General features: G+C 43.6%; 1 protein-coding gene across 1 annotated transcript in view; it reads right to left on the bottom strand.

The window, feature by feature from the left end:
- The window catches only part of Rapgef5 (Rap guanine nucleotide exchange factor 5), a 239,505-nt gene that overhangs the window by 22,931 nt on the left and 197,790 nt on the right, over window positions 1-18,784 (bottom strand). Inside the window, exons 15-20 of the mRNA XM_005343679.1 lie at window positions 18,158-18,188; window positions 17,333-17,411; window positions 15,007-15,156; window positions 10,810-10,907; window positions 8,362-8,484; window positions 6,371-6,549 (exon numbers count right to left, since the gene is read on the bottom strand). Coding sequence (XP_005343736.1) covers window positions 6,371-6,549; window positions 8,362-8,484; window positions 10,810-10,907; window positions 15,007-15,156; window positions 17,333-17,411; window positions 18,158-18,188 — 660 coding nt within the window. The remainder of the gene's footprint in view (window positions 1-6,370; window positions 6,550-8,361; window positions 8,485-10,809; window positions 10,908-15,006; window positions 15,157-17,332; window positions 17,412-18,157; window positions 18,189-18,784) is intronic.

Genomic DNA, 18,784 nt, shown 5'->3' with positions numbered 1-18,784 from the left:
GTCCGTCCATCCATGCACACACCCACCCACCCACCTATTCACCCATCCACCCACCCATCTCTCTCTCTGTCTATCCATCCATCCATCCATCCATCCATCCATCCATCCATCCATCCATCCATCTATCTATCTATCTATCTATCTATCTATCTATCTATCTCCTGTTTATCTGAGTATATACATATATTATGGGATAGCACTCTAATTTCTTATTTATAAACATAAGAAAATAAGATGGACACTTTTGTAATCCCTGCACTGGGAGTGAAGACAGTTGATTCAGAAGTTCAGGAAGGTTACCTTCTACTACAATGAGAACTGAAGGCCAGTCTAGGAATACAGGAAGATCTTGTCTCTTAAAAGGAGAATATGTTTCATATTTTTCTTACTTAGTTTTCCTAGCGTAGCCTTTGCTAGTTTCAATTCTTCCCGGTTACACAGAATGCTGCATTGGGAATCTTTGTTATGAAACTTTTCACTTACTTGTGATTTTTTCATTGGGCTTCCAGCTATTACATGATGGTACAAAAGCTATACATGTGAAAAGTGTTTTTGATTTCTGTTTGTTTAGTTTTGTTTGTTTTGAGATGGAGCCTCATTATGCAGCCCAGGCTGTACTGGAACTTATTATATAGCGCAGACTGGCTTCAGCTTCACAGTGTCTGCCAGCTGAAGGTTCTGATATGTGCTGTCTTCCAGAGCTGTGCCTCCTAGCGGCACTAGGGTGAGTAAGAATGCGCTGTGTTCCAGCAGGTCCTATCTGCCTCACGAACCACACACTGCTCCAGTCTAACTGTATTTGGACTCCACGCCGGGAAGAGAGGAGCTGGAAAGACACTTTGTCTCCACACCCAGAGCAGACGATACCGTGAACATATGCCCAGCAGGCACGTTACTACCAAGTCCCCAAGTCTGCCCAGTTCTGATGCAGCCTTCAGTTCCTATACCTAGGAAGGAGGCCCTTGGAGCCCAGACTTGCTGATTCTTCCTCTGGTCTCCTGTCAACGTCCACACCCCCGATGGCCGTGTAGGAAGTGGCCTCCTGTCTATGATTACTTTGACATTTTCTGCTGCCTAAGGCTTAGCACTGACTCCACCCACTTCCCTCATTCTACAAGATAGAGTTCTTAGCAGACAGGAAAGCTTGAGGTAGCCCCATCTCCCCTCTGCTGGACTCCTGTCAGTGAGAATGCCCCAATCTACTGCCAGAGATACGACCCCCACAAGGAATGCCCTGTGGGCCATGGCCACCATCAGAGAGGAAGCTCATTAAGGCTGGAGGACATATCTACCCATTGTTTTACTGTGTATATCCAACTGCTTGACGCACAGCAAACCATGCACAGAGCAAGTCCTGGGGCTGAAAAAAGGAACTTTTAGGTAAATGTTTATTTTTCATGATGGAGCCTTTCCACTGAGCACCATTTATCTCCATGTTTTTATACGGTTTCCATCTTTCACCTGTTCACACCATTTCTTCAGGTCCACATAGCTTCATTTTAGTCATAAAATTCACACTGACACACCTACACATACCATCTGAATTTGTCTTGAAAAAAGAAATTAAATTAATATAGACACAGTTTCCGCATAAGACAAATTGATTCTGAACAGAAATCAGGCCTGGAATTTCATTCCGAGATGAAAGCAGGCTGCCTGACACTGAGCATCCCAGTCCGGCAACCATTCCTTTGCTGAGTGAGGAGAGAAAAGACACTCAATCCACAGAGGTGGGGGATGGGGACAGTGAGAAGGGAAACATGAATATGCAAATCGCATGCCTTGGGCAGGGAAAACACTTCATGATTGTGGAAATTGCTGTTTTCCCTGGGTTCTTCCTACAGTGTGATTATGGGGAATTTAACTTCATGTTTCAGTTGCCATTCTGTTCCATGGGCTGGGAGAGAGACCATTACCATAAATAATTCAGGAGCACTGCGCCATAGGAGAAGACAGGAATATATTTCACTTCGCCAGGCTAGATCCCGTCCTGTCCTGAGGAAGGACCGGGTGGTGCCACCTTACTCCTTGGAGCCCCCGTGTCCTATTTCTCCATCTAACTGTGTTCTAAGAAACTGTTAACCATAAACTGCACCTTCAGGAATCTCAGAGCCATTTTAGAATACAGTGGCTGAGTTAACAGACAAGCAAATAACAACAAAACCACAAACAAAGCCCCACTCAGTACAAAAGTGTCAGCCTAGGGTACAGACCTTTACCTGCTCCTCCATCCAATCATGGCAGACCTCAGACAGGTGCTGCCTCGGTCTCTTGCTTCTGGGTCCCTTGGCCAGGTTCCTTTCCACTTCCAAGAGAGCATTCCTAAAGCAAGTTCTGAGTCTATCGGTCACTTGGCCACAGACTCTGCCTATGCCAGCCAGCAGTCTCCTACAACTTCCTCTCAACTGAACATGGGGCTCATCAGCTCACAAAGGCTGCTGCTCTGCTGAGCTCATCTTCAGGGTACCCTCCATGGAAAGAGTGTTCTTCTCACCCAGAAAGCAAAGAGAGCAGCAAAGGCTCCTTGCACCAGTGTTTTCTATCTCCATCCCCACACTCCTGAGATGCAGCGCTTCCTTCTCCAAAGCCAGCCCTTTGCTCTGTTCTACAGAGCAGCATGCTGAGCGATAGGACCTTGTAGCAGAAGCCTGACTTCCCACAAGGCCTTATCCAGATTCACACTCTCTGCACTTTCTGATAAGCCAGGCTGATGCACATTCAGCCCTGCACAGTACCAGAGTGGTAGGTTTAACCGTATCAGGCACCATGTAGTTAAACCCATGCAGCTTCATCTAAACTGAACCACAGAGGTTATTTTTCTTGACCTGATTCCCTAAAAACTAAGTGTTAATGACAGTTTCCTGGAGGATTACAGAAGCCACTCCTTCCCATTTTCATCCATGTAAGCGACCATGGCCCATCTTTCCCTGTAGGCATTTTGCCAGCCACACACATGGGTGACAAGATGTTCCCTCACCATGAATAAATGGAGCCTGCTTGCTTGCTTGCTTCCTGCCTTCTCCTTTTCTGCCTTTTAAAAGTAATCTAACCATGGTACTGAAGACCCAGGATGAAACAGAGCAGCCTATTAGCTGCTCAAGCCCCAGCAGGGCCACAGGTTTCTCTCAGGAAGCCCTATCTTTTCATTCTCTGTCTCCATCCTTCCTCTCTCACCTTACCGTCTACCCCTGATACAGTCTGACTTAGGTGAGAGACCATGCTGCATTGGAACAGAACACACACACAACACAGAAAAACACTGGAACTAGGTAACCATGGACCTAACTCTGAGGTACCCTAGCTAGGTTTTGGAGACCACTGGAGCTCAATGTACTGAAACTTTCCTAAGGCCTACTCTGTTGAAGGGAGCGTGAGTTTTTCACTGGCTAGGAGACCACTGGCCTTGTGGCTCCTTCACCATGGAATTGTATAGGTTTGGGGACACCCTCATGATCTAGGGGCATGTGGTCATTTCCAGATGTAGGGGATGGGATGGTCTACTCAACTGGACATTGACCCCTGCCTGTACCTGGTCCTGGGCCAAGCTATGGTTTCCAAATTTTCTGTACTGAAAAGACTCTCCTTTGACCTGTGCGCAGGCTAACGTAAGAAGAGTCAGTCAGGAGACTGGTGACTCTGCTTCGCCTGTTAATGCAATCTGGCCTCCATGCACACTGAGCAAACAGCTACAGCTGGCCCAGATTTGGAACCTCTTATTTCCAATACTTAAACTGATTTATGTAACTTCATAAGAGGACAGGAACGACAGCGTGGTCCGAGGCCGCCTTTCCCATGAAACTCACAGCTGACTTACAGCCATACTCAGAGCCAGGATGTCTGCTGGCTGCTATTTCTGCCGGGCTGAATGTCTCTATATTCAGATATCTTGTATCTGCTCCTGAGATACCATAGAACTTTTTGCCTTATTCTTTTGTCTTACTTGTATTTATGCCTCCCAAAACCTAGAAAATCCTGCTTTTATCTTCAGTAGCTAGGAGGTAAATCATTTCAGGTTGTCTGCTCCATCTGCAGATGCACACACACTGGTTATGGCCGTGTAGACCACAGGGTTCAGACTTACAGAGATTTAATCGTCTGTAAATGGAAAGGTGTCTGTGCTGTTCTACTGGACTGAGAAGGTGGTTCTGGAGCTGGATTTTGGTCCCTGTGCTCCAGACCCAAGCATGTTTGCTTAAAAGTTTCCTCAAAAGTCTCTGTTCTGTGTCAGGCTGGGCACCTGACTCTGACAGGGAGAAGGAGAACAAGCCAGGCAGTGGTGGTGCAAGCCTTTAATCCCAGTACTCGGGAGGCAGAGGCAGGTGGATCTCTGCATCTGAGGTCAGCCTTGTCTATACAGAACGAGTTCCAGGAGAACCAGAGCTACACAGAGAAATCCTGTCTCAAAAAACAAAAACAAAAACAGAGCCCAAAAATAACCAGAGAGGAGAACTAAACAGAAGAGCTAGGAAAGGAACTTTGCTGGAGAAGAACAAAGAAGTGAACTTTTCTGTTAGGGTTACAAACGGGAAAGGGTTTAACTGTCTGAATTAGCCCCCATTTTTTCTGGTTTTGTTTAAAGCTTTTGTTGAAACTTTAACTTTCTGTACTTCAGAATTTATAAATTCATTGAGTGTGATTTAAAAAGTCTATGTAGAGATAAAATTAACTTGCTGGAGCAAACCACGATATAACGTGGACCTGACTTTTATTTGGGAAAAAGTGTGCGCTTCATGGGCTCACCTTGGAGTGATAACAACCAAGTGGCTGCCACCATCTTCACTAAGAGTCAAGGAAGAGCATATCATGTGACTTCACTGCCATCATGGCTACGGTGACCATGTTGTATAAATCAACTAAGGCCATACCCATAAAATGAGGCCCATGGACCCCTCTAGTGATCACTCTACGAGACTCCCTTTTATTAGGCCAATGAGGTACCGCCAGGCTTCTAAGACGGTTTGTTTTGAAACCGAGTCATATAAAACAAAACTAGTATTTTGTAAAAGTACATTATAAAAGGATCATGGAAATTAAGTTCTCATTTTCTCTGCGGACTGTATTTATGGTTTAAAGTTTATTTTGATACTAAAGGATCTTTAATTCAGAATTATGTTTTTTAAGGCTCATATAAAATCCTAATCTTATAAAAAAAAGAGTTAGTAACACTGTAAACTGTTACAGATAATTAAGATACACAAATTAGTGGTCAGTCATGCTCAATACAAACATAATTTATTTACAGAGACAAGCTTGGATGGAGAGACCAATTTCTATCTCTCATTAAATAGCCTTATGTATATGTTATCAAAGTTAAGCCTGAAACAAGTAAATCGAAACAAGTTTGAAGTAACTTAGAATTTGTCTAATGAAAAATAATATTCAAAATCAGGCTATATTTTAAAAACTACTTATAAAAGATTGAATTATTGAGTAAAATGGATTAAACTTACAATATACTTGTATGGCAGGAAACCTCTGGGCTCAAGCAGCTCTCTTGGGTGGAGCACCATCCCACCAGAGTACAATGCATGAGAGCCTCCTTACAGTACAGGGACACACAGAGAAGAAGGCCTTCCGGAGTCTGTTGCCTTTATCTCTGGCTGCATAGGCCTGACCAGCTCTGGCTGTGTAGGCCAAATCAAAAAAAAATCTCCTCCTTATGTAAAGATACTCCTCATGTCTACATAACAGGGATGGATTTCTTTGCCCAGTGGAGGATCTCAGAGTCTGCATCCACTAAATGTCTCAAACAACAGAGAGATAAACAGCAATTACTCTACCCTCAATGTTTCCCAAAATAACATATGTGCAAAAAATACTCTAAGTTTATTTATGATCTATATATGTGCATGTTTGGTGTGTGTGTGTGTGTGTGTGTGTGTGTGTGTTTGTGTTTATCCTCTGTTGTGTGGAGGCCAGAGATTGGTACCAGATACTCTTTTTTGAATTGATAAGTGTCTTATTTGATTTGTTTTTATATTTTTTTGAGATATGGTCTCACTATGCACACCAGGCTAGCTTCGAACTCACAGAGATCCTATAATGTCTCTGAATTTCCATGACAACACCCCCACCACACACATCATCTTTCATTTTCCTAGCCCACTGGCAGTGCCACTAGCTATACTGTACAAGAACTTACTACCTGGCTATAACTTCTAAGCAGACAGCTCAGTGCTCGAGTCTGCTATTTTGACACTTACTTTAAAACATGAAAACTTCCAATGAAAAGACAAAAATATTCAAAATCAGATCTTTTCAATCACTTAACTCAGTATTACATTGCAATATCCCAACCCTTCTTATCATTACAAAAAGTAAAAGAAAACAAAACCCCGAAGCATCACCACACTTTCTCAAGGAAACCTACTGAGCGGCAATCTTGATGAATTTCTTCAGCAGCTGCACGCGCTTGCCCAGCTGGCTGCAGAGCAGGATCTCCGTGGCCACCCACAGCTGCACCTCATTACACCTCTGGAGCAGAAGGCTGAGGTTCACTGTGTGCTCCCCACTTCCCTGCCTGCTGAACGTGAAGTAGATCAGCTCTTGCTGAAAGAAACATGTTAACTTTTAGCCCAAGTCAAACTGATGCAAAATTCAATCACTTTATGAGCCATTTCAAGAGGTCACTCCCATATCCTTCATGTGTCGACAGAAAATATAGCAAACAGGTACACAGTCTATTCAAGCTAGCTCACCTTCAGTTTCCAGTGTGCTTCGTGCACCAATACTTCCTAGAACCCTCACACAAAAACCCTTCTTCTTTCCTTCCTACCTCCCTCCCTCCCTCCTTCCTACTTACTAAATAAGGCAACTAATGGCACTAGTATTTGCTCCCGCACATCGGTCCAATGGGGAACGATTATTAAGGTTGTCCTGTGAGCCACCCTGAGCACTGACTGGTAAGGTTCAGGTTACTGGACCTCTTCCCACATATCTGACTAGACGTCTATGAGGGGCTGAAGCATCCTTTGATACTAGGTCTCACCGCATTGCCCTGGTTGTCTTGGACCCGTGGCTTCCTGATCCTCTGGCCTTAGGCTTTCGAGGAAAGAGGACCATAGGTGGGCACCACCATGCCTGTGTGTGGGCTTTGAAAATCTATAATTCTAACAGGTCCTCAGGTGCTGTTGTTGATTCTGGTACTCTCTGAGAATCAGTGTTTTAAACACATTTTAAGATCATAGACAGAAATAAAGTGGAAATTAAGAGTGGGTTGCAGAAGTTCACAAAAACAAGCCAAGACCAGTAACTATTTGCTGTAACCAGACAAAGCAATGGAGAGGCTCATTTTTAACTGGGTGCATGTGTTGTCTTCAGGAGTCATCAAGTTCACCACTGCACAAGCAGAGGCAGATCCCACCTGACTGACACTCCTAAAGATGCAAGTCATCCAGTCTGAGTGAGTTCAAACCGGATTATAATGCTGAAGTGTTTAATGAGAAACTATGAATGACGTAACAGATGCCGCACACTGAAATGAAGCAGCCGTGAGGTTCCCTGCAGAAGGAAAGGCACCCCAGAAGGAAGTGCTGCTCTACATGCGAGATGAACAGAGCACACGGGTACCTGCAGCGTTTCTATCTCCTGGCTTCTGTGAGACTTGCTACCACCAAACTGCCAGTAGCACTTAGCTCCTGGCATATAATTTATAAACATTATAATCTGTCTCCAAAGGAGATGTCCATACACACAAAAATGTAATTTATAAGATGGTATTTGAAATTTCATAGCACATTATAAAACTTATGAAATATAATTTTTTTTTCAAGATAGGGTTTCTTGGGAAGTCATGTTGACCTAAACTAGCTCTGTAGACCACTCTGGCATCGAACTCACAGAGATCCGATTGCCTTGCCTCCCGAGTGCTGGGTTTAAAGATGTGCACCATCACCACCTGGCAAATTTATAAGGTATTCTTAAGTAAAAGGATGGATGTGTGTGTATAAATGCATGCATACAAATATAAATATATATGTATTTTTATATATGGAAATCCTAACACCAAAAGTAAAATTACTTTTTAATCTCATTATATCATCATATATTGACATAAATCTATGCAACCACATCCCTACAGATCTTATACCTGCCTACAGGTGTCTGTGCATATAAATCCAGCATGTCCACACTTACTCACACCAAGCACATGATTGAACAAGAAGCAAAGAAAGCATGGTACATATTCTGACTTTCCAAGGATATATTAGATTTTCAATATATTTTAACTCCTCCAGACAGCTTTTAGACCACACCCTAGCATAACTATATCACTACACAAATGTCTCAAGACAAGCAACAACAACAAACCATTCAGTTAAAAGTTAAAACAACATTATCAATTCTTTTATCCCTGCTTACCTCATGGATTGAGTTGAACAGACTCCAATCAAAACTCATCAGTTCGAGAGCAAGGTCCCAAGTGTTCATTCCCAAAATCCTCATTGATCTTTGCTGCGATTCCTCATTTTCTGCAAAAGGATTCTACACCGACAGACAGAAGCAAAAAGAATCTTCAGTAATTCCCAAATGTTTCACAGTGAATTGGCTGCACATAGGAAGATTCTAGAAACCCAGATTAGAAAAACAATCCTTTCTGAGGGCACTTAATATTTTCCCTCCTCTCATCACCTTCAGTGAGTTACAGCCGATGTAGGAAACAGCCCTGGAACAGCAGGACGTGATCAAGGATACACACTGCCCAGTTAGCCTGCCCCTCCCCCCTCTCCCACTCCCACAAGCTCACACACATCCACACACCCACAGATCTGATTATAAAACACAGCCCTGACAGACAGCATAATGAAAGCGCAAGCCCTGGAATCACTTTGGCTTCTGGTAAGAATTAATGTGCCAGCAGGGTTAGTATAAAAACAAACAAAAGAAATGTCACGAGCACTTCAATAAAGGCAGACATGGCTTTTACAGGAAGCACGCTTTGTTAGCCTCATCTCTGACACATGCTCACAAATTTTATTACACTGCCCTTGGAAAGTGAAAAATCTAACATGGAATAAAAATAGAAGCTATTTTATTTAGAGCCCATGTGGCTAGTCAATACATTCTCTGTAACAAATGCCCCTGGTGGAGATGAGGGCTAATCACTCTGAGGTTGATAACACTACACCGTTCACAATCTGGCATGAGTCTATTAAATTCCCAACGTAGCCTTAAATCTATCATCACTTTTGAAGTTATTAAATAAACAATTTGGTATTTTCCCTAAAATAACTGATATTTTCTAATTAAAATACGTATTTTCTCACTTGTGGGGTTAGAGCTAATGATTTAAAAAGAAAAGGACTGGGAATTGGCTGTGGTGACCCTCACTGACAGCGCACTGGGGCTTGCCAGCCGTCTAGGATGTGCGTAGGGTTAGTTCTCAGTAGGAATATATATAAAAAAAAGTTCAAATGACATGAATAACACGCCATTTAGAACTTTAATGCTTATGCAAATGTTTCCTGTTAAAACAAACGCTAACTACAGAGGACCTTCGCAGACTGCCCACAGGGTCGACTGCCTAGCTAGCTGGCCAAGCACAAGTTGCCTGTCCACTCCACAGAGGGTGTAGGATGCAGTGTTGTGTCAGAAGACACTCAGTCTGTGAACACACGGATTCTGTGGTGGTCTCAAGGGATCGTCTGTCAGGATGGGGCAAGACACTGAAATGAACTCCAAGGGAAAACTGCAGCATGGGCTAGTGTCTGATCACAGGTTAACTCGGCCTTTTGTCCCTGCTGTTTCCCCTCAAATTTGCCCCTAAGCACAGTTTAGCTTCCTTCTGGTTATTCAAAGCAGTCCACTGCCCTGGCCAGGCAACATTTTATATTTCTCTATTTCAATCCTCCAGGCTCTACAGTATGATTCTGAGGAAGACTTGTTTATCTGTGTGAAAGCGCTAAGGGGTACAGTGAGCAGACTCATGTGGCAGTCCTCCCCAGCCATCATCTATTCTAAGTAGAATCCTCTGAAGATAAAATCCCTAAATCTGCTTCCCACAAAGACATGCGCCATGGCGTCCAAAGCTGGTGGAGAAAGCCCTGGATGGCAGGATGGAGTCTCTGTCCTTTGAGAACATCGCTCATGGTACCCGTTTATTCCACTGGGACATCACCCACGACCACCTTAGGCTCTCTGCGAGGCCCTGTAGAACAACGTCCGGGGAGTGGGGGCTATCCCAGGTGGCTATGTGGCTGAGAAGGAGGGTCCAGTGGACAGGTAAAGTGTGGGCTTATGAAGAACCCACAATAGCTGCATTTCAGACTGCCCTCTTTCACGGGCAAGAATAAAATCAGACCCATTGTCTACTAAGAAGTCCTGGGAATACCAATGATGGTCCTTCAGTCATACATGTTCATGAAATTCATACAGAGAATAACCTGAAGGGTGGGTTTATTTCCATTTTTTCAATATCTTACTCTTCAGGGCATCTGGTATTGTTACCAACTCATCTCACTGAGGGAAGCCTAAAATCCACCCTGTCTTTAAGGAGAACATTCAAGAGTATACACTTTTCTCTTCCCAATCTATCTGGGATTTCTGCGCAGCCCTGTGCCCATATAACTCCCCCAGAGAAAGAAGAGACTAAATCAGGATTCTGTGGCACAGGGAGTCACTGTTTTAATTCTTTATAACAGAGCAAAAGCAAGACTGATCTTAGGGAAGGCCTCTGATTTACAGAACACGTCACTTGGCATGTACTCGTGGCTGCAAGAGGAAATAGTTTAATATATGTTTCTCATAATAAAGCCTGAAAGTATTGATGAGGCTGACACTGTGCTTAAGTGCCAGCACAGAAGTCCTCACCAAAGTATCAGCGAGATCTTTCCGGTGGACAAATATCCGACCCGAGGTCTCCAGGGATTTGGAAACGGCCAAGTCATTTGGCTGAAATTCATGCTTTTCTTTATTAAAAAAAAAGAGAAAAAAGAGTAATTAGAAACACAAGGCAGCCTGTAAACTTTGCACAAGAAAAATATTTAAAATAATGTAAACAGACTTTGAGTGAGTTCATTTTTTGCACATTTTAACATAATGCGTGCGGTGGTAGGAACATCACCTAGACCTCAGAGCTAAACTGGACAGTTTAAGATAGACAGCAAAATTCAGTTATAATCCCCTCTCCAAAATAACCACGTGAGTCCCTATATCAGCAGTTCTTATAGTGCACGTACACTCGTTCACACACACTTGTTCACACATGCACACGTGTTCACACACGCACACGTGTTCACACACGCACACTCATTCCCACACACACTCGTTCCCGCACGCACTTGTTCCCGCATGCACTCGTTCCCGCACACACACTCGTTCCCGCACGCACACTCGTTCATTCACGCACACTCGTTCCCGCACGCACACTCGTTCCCGCACGCACACTCGTTCACGCACGCACACTCGTTCCCGCACGCATTCGTTCACGCACGCACACGCGTTCACGCACGCACACTCATTCATGCACGCGCACTCGTTCACTCATGCACACTCGTTCCCGCACGCGCACTCGTTCCCGCACGCACACTCATTCATACACGCGCACTCGTTCCCGCAGGCACACTCGTTCCCGCAGGCACACTCGTTCCCGCACGCACACTCGTTCATACACGCACACTCGTTCACGCACTCACACTCGTTCACGCACACACTCGTTCACGCACTCACACTCGTTTACGCACGCACATTCATTCCCGCACGTACTCGTTCACGCACGCATACCTGCTCACGCACGCATGTGTGGCTGTACAGCGTGACTTCATTAGAAACACGTACCCACTTGCTGTTTCTAAGTCATGTTTCACTGGTATACTGCAGCCTGTTACACCACCATCTAGTCACCTCTCCACTGCTGAATATTTAATGGATTCCCTTTTCTGGTCATATAAATTAATACATGTTAAGTACTAACACAAGGTCTGACATCAGAGCGTCTTGACAAATGGTCTGTTATTACAGCAGCTGTAACATAATCCTTGCACATAAATCCCTTCTACTTACAAGTTTTTAAAGAGACTTCCCAGCGGGAAATTACTGGCAAAGGGGGTGTTTGCAAAGCCTTTGACATCAACTGCCAAACTACTTACCAATTCTCTTTTTAGAAATAAATCAACATGTCTCCCTACAATTAGATATAAAACTTGTACACTGAACAACACCCATTATAATTTATTAATGGTCTGCTTTACATGCAAGTTAAAAGGCTGATTCTCTGTTTGCTTGGATGCTCTTGAGAGTTGGCTGCTTAATTTCCTTATTGCAAAATGTTTGAGTCTAGCTTTCCCTCTCCTGCAGACTGAGCCCTCTTTTCACAGATGACATCCTCCTCCACACCAAATGTGCACACAAGGATAAAGTAACAGGAAAATTTGTTCTGCGGCCACGCAATTCACTTACCCTAGGGCAGCACTTTTGTTACTGGTGTGAGTGACAGAAACACTTGGTAGGCAACTTAATCTACTTAAATGCCAAATTTTGTTTTGAATGTTTCTGGCTACTGAAGAGTACATAAATGATCATCTAGCTTATTCCCAATGTGTTAGCATTATAATAGTGGTGGGCTGTAAACACAGGTAGTAAATGGCTCCAAATAGCTAGGGCCACCAAAATATCAAAGATTAAAACTAAATTTTAGCCTCTAATAAAAATGAGTTGGCTGCTATGATACCACCTTGGACACAAAATATCTAGAAATCTGTTGAAGCTTTGTGAACAACTGGTGCCTCTTTTAGAAAAAAAAAAGCCATGAAACCATCAACAAATTCCTTAAACTGTTCTCAAAAACAAAATGAAACAAAACCCAGTTCATGGTGCCAGCTCTCTCTGCAGAAGAGGGAAGACATTATTTGTGAGACAAGCTTCACTGCAGCAATGACTAGTTAATCAACAATTAAGCCCTGCCCCCATCCCAATTTATTGTTTGAAGGACAATAAGATGCAGGCAAGGAAGCAATTTATAGACCATCACACCACCAATCAGTCTAGAAAACCGATCCCCCCATGACCAGCCAATCGATAAAAACTACTCAATGAACGGAAGGAACATCTGTGGACAGTTCAGGATAACCTGTCATCTCTGCTGATAACAGGCAAAGGACTCACACACGACAGAGTATCACTGCCCACACTGGTGACGCTAGCAGTGTGGAAATGGCATTTCCCAGTCACCTGTAGACACACGGTGGTAAAAAAGACACCTCTTTAGCTTCCCGATTCTCACGTGGTTCTGGCCTGGCGTGAGTCTGCTCCCAAGGGCCATGGGCCTTCACTGTGCTGTGGAGTTCCCTTGAATGCCTGATTTTTCTCACACCCTTGGTCTGAATGTAGGCCCAGGGATTATTCTCTATGGTGGTACTATCTTGAGAGACAAATTATGTTTTGATGAAGTTTAATATTGCTTATAATCATTTAATGTTTTGTTCTTTTGGAATACATGACACATTTAACACATCTCCCTGAAGTATATCATTAATTCAGAACTAATGAGGACATGCATTCCTCTAGCTCACTAGCAAACACATCGTTGGGAGTGATTTTCATTTCTTAAAAACTCTCTACAACTTTATTTGCATTTTAAGATTTTGTTTATTTTTATTTATTTCATGTATATGAATGCTTATCTGCATGCACATTAGTGTACCATGTGCATGCAATATCCACGGAGACCAGAAGAGGGTGTCAAGAGTCCCTAGATCTGGTGTTTTTAGATGGCTTTAAGCTAGGAACTGAACTTGGGTCCTCTGCAAGAGCAGCACATGCTTATAACTACTGAGCCATTTTCTCTAGCTCCCATCTCTAGTTTTTAGCAAACAACTCCCACCCCCAAATCATTTCCTTATTGAAGTTCACTGGGTTAACATGCTTTGCAAATTTTTGCTTTTATTTCTCATTGATAATTAGGAGTAGAGGTGTTTCTGGGGCTCAACCCAGTCTAGTACATACAAGACCTGTGTTCTACCAATGGGCTAAACCCTCAGCCCTGGATGGTGTTTTGTTAAACTGTACAATGAGAGTTCTAGGAAAGGAAGGGCTTTATTAGGCTTACAGGGAATGGCTTTGGCTTTGTGGTTCTTTAATTTTTATTTTTTGTATGTGTAATGGATTGACTTGTCAGACTATTTGACCAGCCTGTGAGCAAGAAGGTAGCAGGAATAATGATCGGTTACATAATGCTTTATCCTTCTATATATTTCGAGTCCATCTCTCCCTGCAGAACAGTCACTGGGAGTAAACAGGAATGCCTTGTCTCTGCTCCCATCCCCCAACACCGACTGGCTGATTAGTTAATGTGGTGCTTCCGCTTTCCACTGACCATGCTCAGTCACCTTCTCCAAATTTTCCTCACGGTTAGTTAATGAGATAGTTGATAAAGAGTGTAAGCCCAGAAGGAGGCCAGTGACATTGTAATCTGGCAGGCTCCAGTGAAAACAAGGGGTTTGTCCAGGCTGCACATATCACCAATGTCAGCTTGTAATCTGCATGATCTATTCAAGACAGACAATAAAGCTTCCTTGTAGGACAAACAAGGCCCAACAGGAGAAGCTGGGACAAATCCCAGCTTACCATGTGCACCTGAGAGAGTACTGCCTGTGAGCTGTGGCTTACTTTACAGTTTCCTCTTGTTTAACAGAGTCGAAATATTCAATTCTCAGCCAGCAAGATGACTAGTTCAAGGCTACCCCCTCTCTGTACAGTAATTAAATCCTTTAACAATTTCTGAAGTTAATTTAAATATGAAAACGGAAGGCTTATCTAATGTTAAAAAGCACAAAAAGCTTTTAATACATTTCAAAACACTGGCACATCTTCCTATTCAATTCAAGGGAGGAAATTCAGTATCCAGCACTACCCCACTGTTGTCATGGAAACACCTCTAGCAGGCACTTTGTATTGTTGCTGTGGTCATCCAGCTGCAGGCAGAGAAAGGAGAAGCAGCATGGCCTACTCTGCTTCCTCCTGGTGGAGATCCAGTGGAAGATTAATATTCAAGGAAAGTACATAACTCACCTCCAGAGAACATGATGGCCACCAGAGCCAGATCCTCTTCAGCTCGCTGCAGCTTCTCAGCCACAACCTTCAGGATCTCCTGGGCTGTACTGGAAACTTTTGCCTTCACACTGACATAGGAGTGCTCCGTTATATACACATGGCAAAAAACTGCAGAAGTCAAAAGAACAATAACCAGAGAATCGTGATCACGAGGTCACAAACTTTTCTAATTAAGGTATCACCTTGCTGTTGTCTTAAATGAAAAGGATGTGCAGCTAGATGCATTTAGGACATGAGGATGCAAGGGTGCAGCTTGTCAGCATATGCTTGCAGGGACCATGCAGGAGCATGGTTTTTCACACTGCAAGGGATCCCTGAGTCACAGCAGCATGAGCTGGGGATAGACTGCCTGGTCAGAGGACACGGAAACCATGCCCCAAAGACTATACTTTTGAACCCCTTCCTTGAGAGCTACGAAGATCTCCCAAAGCAGCATATTAAAATGTCTAATGCATACATTTTTACTTTACACTCCATTTCAGGACCGTCTCAGTGGCCCAATCAAGAACTGCACACTTGCTACCGGAATTCTTGGAAGCTGATCTGAAAGTCTGTCATTTGCCTTGGTTCTTGTGTGCAGCTTTCTCAGTCATTTGAGAATGAGCCTGCATGAACCTCAGCCTCGACCCATATCCATTTGCGTTTGAGTTTTTAAATAGAGGTCCTATTTCTAGCTTTGGAAAACTTCCCTTTAATGTTTGCAGTGTTATTAATGACTAGTAGCGTATTATCACTGGCAGGATGATTGGGCTCTGGCAAAAAGTCTTTTCATGATTTGCAAAGCAGAGATAGTTTTAGTAGTGATGAGTATCACTGACTTGTTACTTTCTGCAACAGCTTCCTTTAGCATGCAAATGCTAGCTTCTTTAGACTGAACAGGACAACAATATGCTCAGGCAAACTTCTATAGTTCTCAAAAATAAGCAGGGGGTTACAGATTTAATGGAAATTCTATATGCTATGTAAATGGTATCACAAAATTAAGTCAAGGATGGTTTTCTAGAAATGCAAAGGCAGCAAGCCCAGAGCCAACTGCTACCATAGAGCCTCAAACAGATACACTGCCCGCACCAGATGCTCTAGTCTTTGCTTTGGTTAGGTGTGCCACAGCGTGCCACTACATCAGTAGCTTCTGACAAATCATTACTTCATGTTTTGTCAGCAGACTTGGGAAAGAGAGAGGTTTTCCTCCTCCTCCTCTTCCATTAGGGAAATGGAGATTTTGAGTAAAGATTGAGCCTATAAACTACTACATAGAGGCTGAGTTTGTCCTTGTGTAATAAACTGATAAACAAGAAGAGCCTGGGGCTTTGCCATGCTGAAGTCTCTTTGAAGCTCAGCTTAGCAAACTCCACAATTAAATTATAAAAGAAATGGACAAGGAAGGTCAGCGATTAACGCATTAGAAGGTAAGGTAATTGCATTTGCTCTTTCATTTGGGGCAGAAGACAGCTAACACAGCACAACAGAACCCTTGCTGCTGGGGGCATTAGCCTACGCCACAGGACAGATTTGTTTGTTTGTCATTAAGACAATTATTTTGGCATTGATAGAAAATTCAAACAAATAGTAAACACTGACCCTTTAGCACATGGAGGAGGATGAGTGGAAAGCTTCTCAAGTTGACAACAGCACAGGCATTTCAGTCCCGTCTCTCGGCCTGCCCTGACTCAACCTCTACTCAAACAGGGACCTCCGCACCATCTAGGCTCTGCCATAAGAGCGTCTAGTTGAAAACATACCAGCACCTCCAAAATGCTCACAAGGCTTTTCCCTTCGTGCTTGCTGAACGCCTCTACCCGCAAGGGATGTCATGAGCCCTACCGGACAAGGACCACTGACTGAGTACCCTGGAGCTTCAGGTGACCGTCTCTCACACCCATTTTCTCATTATTCTCTGTGCATTTGCTCTTCTACATCTCAGGGACAAACTCAGCTAAGACCCTGCACACTGGCTTTGTTGGCCCTTCTGGTCAATCATGAACCATGGACCATGGGTAGCCAGAGCCAGAAGGAAGGCTCAGGGAAGAAAAAGCTGAGTTTCCAGAGTATTTTGTAGAATGCGAGAGGGCTGGTTCTGTGCACACGTTCCTGTTCTTTGCTTTTCCAAGTAAGAATATCCTGGTCTTTGAACAAACACTGCATTAACTCAAACCAAGAAAAAAAAAAGCCATGATACTTGATATTAACATTCTTGCTAATGAGGAATGATGGGTAGAAATGACAGTTGTAGGCAAGATGTGTTCCTGGAGGAGGATGCTGGCCCTCCTGTGTGCCTACTCACTTTCCTCTGGTTCAGCCACAGTTCCTCTATGCTGCAGCCAGTTCTCCTTAAGACTGAATTGGTGGAAAAGGGCTTTACTCTGTGAAAAGGGAGAAAGAACAATGAATGAATGTACCCCTGCCCTCTGAAAAGTCACAGCTATTTACAAAACCTTCCAAAAGAGCTAGCCAAGCAAAAGCCCCTCGGTCTATTTGGGTGCAGAGGACACCTCAGAAACACTCACAGTTCTTTAGAAGACACTTTCTTCATCCCAGCGCGAGTTCTGGGACACAGTTATAGCAATCTCAGCTCCTGCCTTTTCCAGTTTGCGAGGTCATTTCACACTCCCGCCATTGGTTAATTATAATTACCCACCTTTTCCCAGACACTGAGCAATGTCTTCTCCTACATTCCCCCTCACCAAGTTCAATGGAAATACAACACACTTGCTACCATCTCTCTGTCATGCTGAAAATTTTCAGAAGACTTACTCTTGGAGTAAGGAAAATGCTCTAGCTAAGATTCTTACTTGGATTTATAGGGAGGCATATGAGCAGTTTAAAATTCAAAATTCTATCAGTTTGGTAACATAGGGAAGTTCTGAGGCTTTAAAATGTATCAGAAAATATGCACACTGTCAAAAAGTCAAGGGTTCATATGTAATCAGGCCTGAGATATAGCAAGGCAGGACAATGCAGGCTGCATCCCTGGGTTTCCCTATCTCACCATGTTAGATTTGAGGCAGTATTCACTTTAATTGCAAGGAAACTGCCAAATCAGGCAGGGCAAGCTCTCCAAGCCAGACCCCCTCCCTGCTCCCCTGCAGATAGGAAAGCATTTACCTACCTTCCTTTGTGGTGAGTACTCATCAACAGTGCTACAAAGAAAAAGGTAAGACATGAGACTGCGGAAGACCCACTTCAGGAGCGCTGTAGAGATGAGCCAGAGAGGCAGATAAGCAGGGGAAGGCGCTAACTGCTAAGCCTGGGGACCGGAGTTCCAAACCCAAGATCTACACAGTGGAGAGAGAGCTGACTCTGAAGGCTGTTCTCTGACCTCCACTCGGGCATGCTAGTTTTTGTTTTTGTTTTTTGTTTTTTGGTTTTTTTTTGAGCAATTCGATACTTTGGAACAGGGGACTGCAAATGAGGATTTGCCTCCATCACCCTGGCCTGCAAGCAGTTTCTTTTTGATTAATGTATACTGTGGAAAGGCCCAACTCTCTGTGGGTGATGCCAGCCAGAAGCAGGTAGTCTTGAGCTGTACAAGAAAGTAAACTGAATTAAGTCATGGAGAACAAGCCAGTCAGCAGTGTCCCTCCAGGATTTTGCTTTAGTTCCTGCCTTGATTTCCCTTGAGACAAATAAGACTCTTTCTAAATTGTTTATTTTGGTCAGTGTTTCATCACAGCAGCAGAGATCAAACTAGAGCACCATGACACACCTACACAAACACACACTCACACACACACCA

This window comes from Microtus ochrogaster, chromosome 1 (assembly GCF_000317375.1).
Source record: "Microtus ochrogaster isolate Prairie Vole_2 chromosome 1, MicOch1.0, whole genome shotgun sequence".
NCBI classification, from domain to species: Eukaryota; Metazoa; Chordata; class Mammalia; order Rodentia; family Cricetidae; genus Microtus; species Microtus ochrogaster.
The sequence above is the reverse complement of the archived record's forward strand: the minus strand, read 5'-3'. Positions and strand labels throughout refer to the sequence as shown.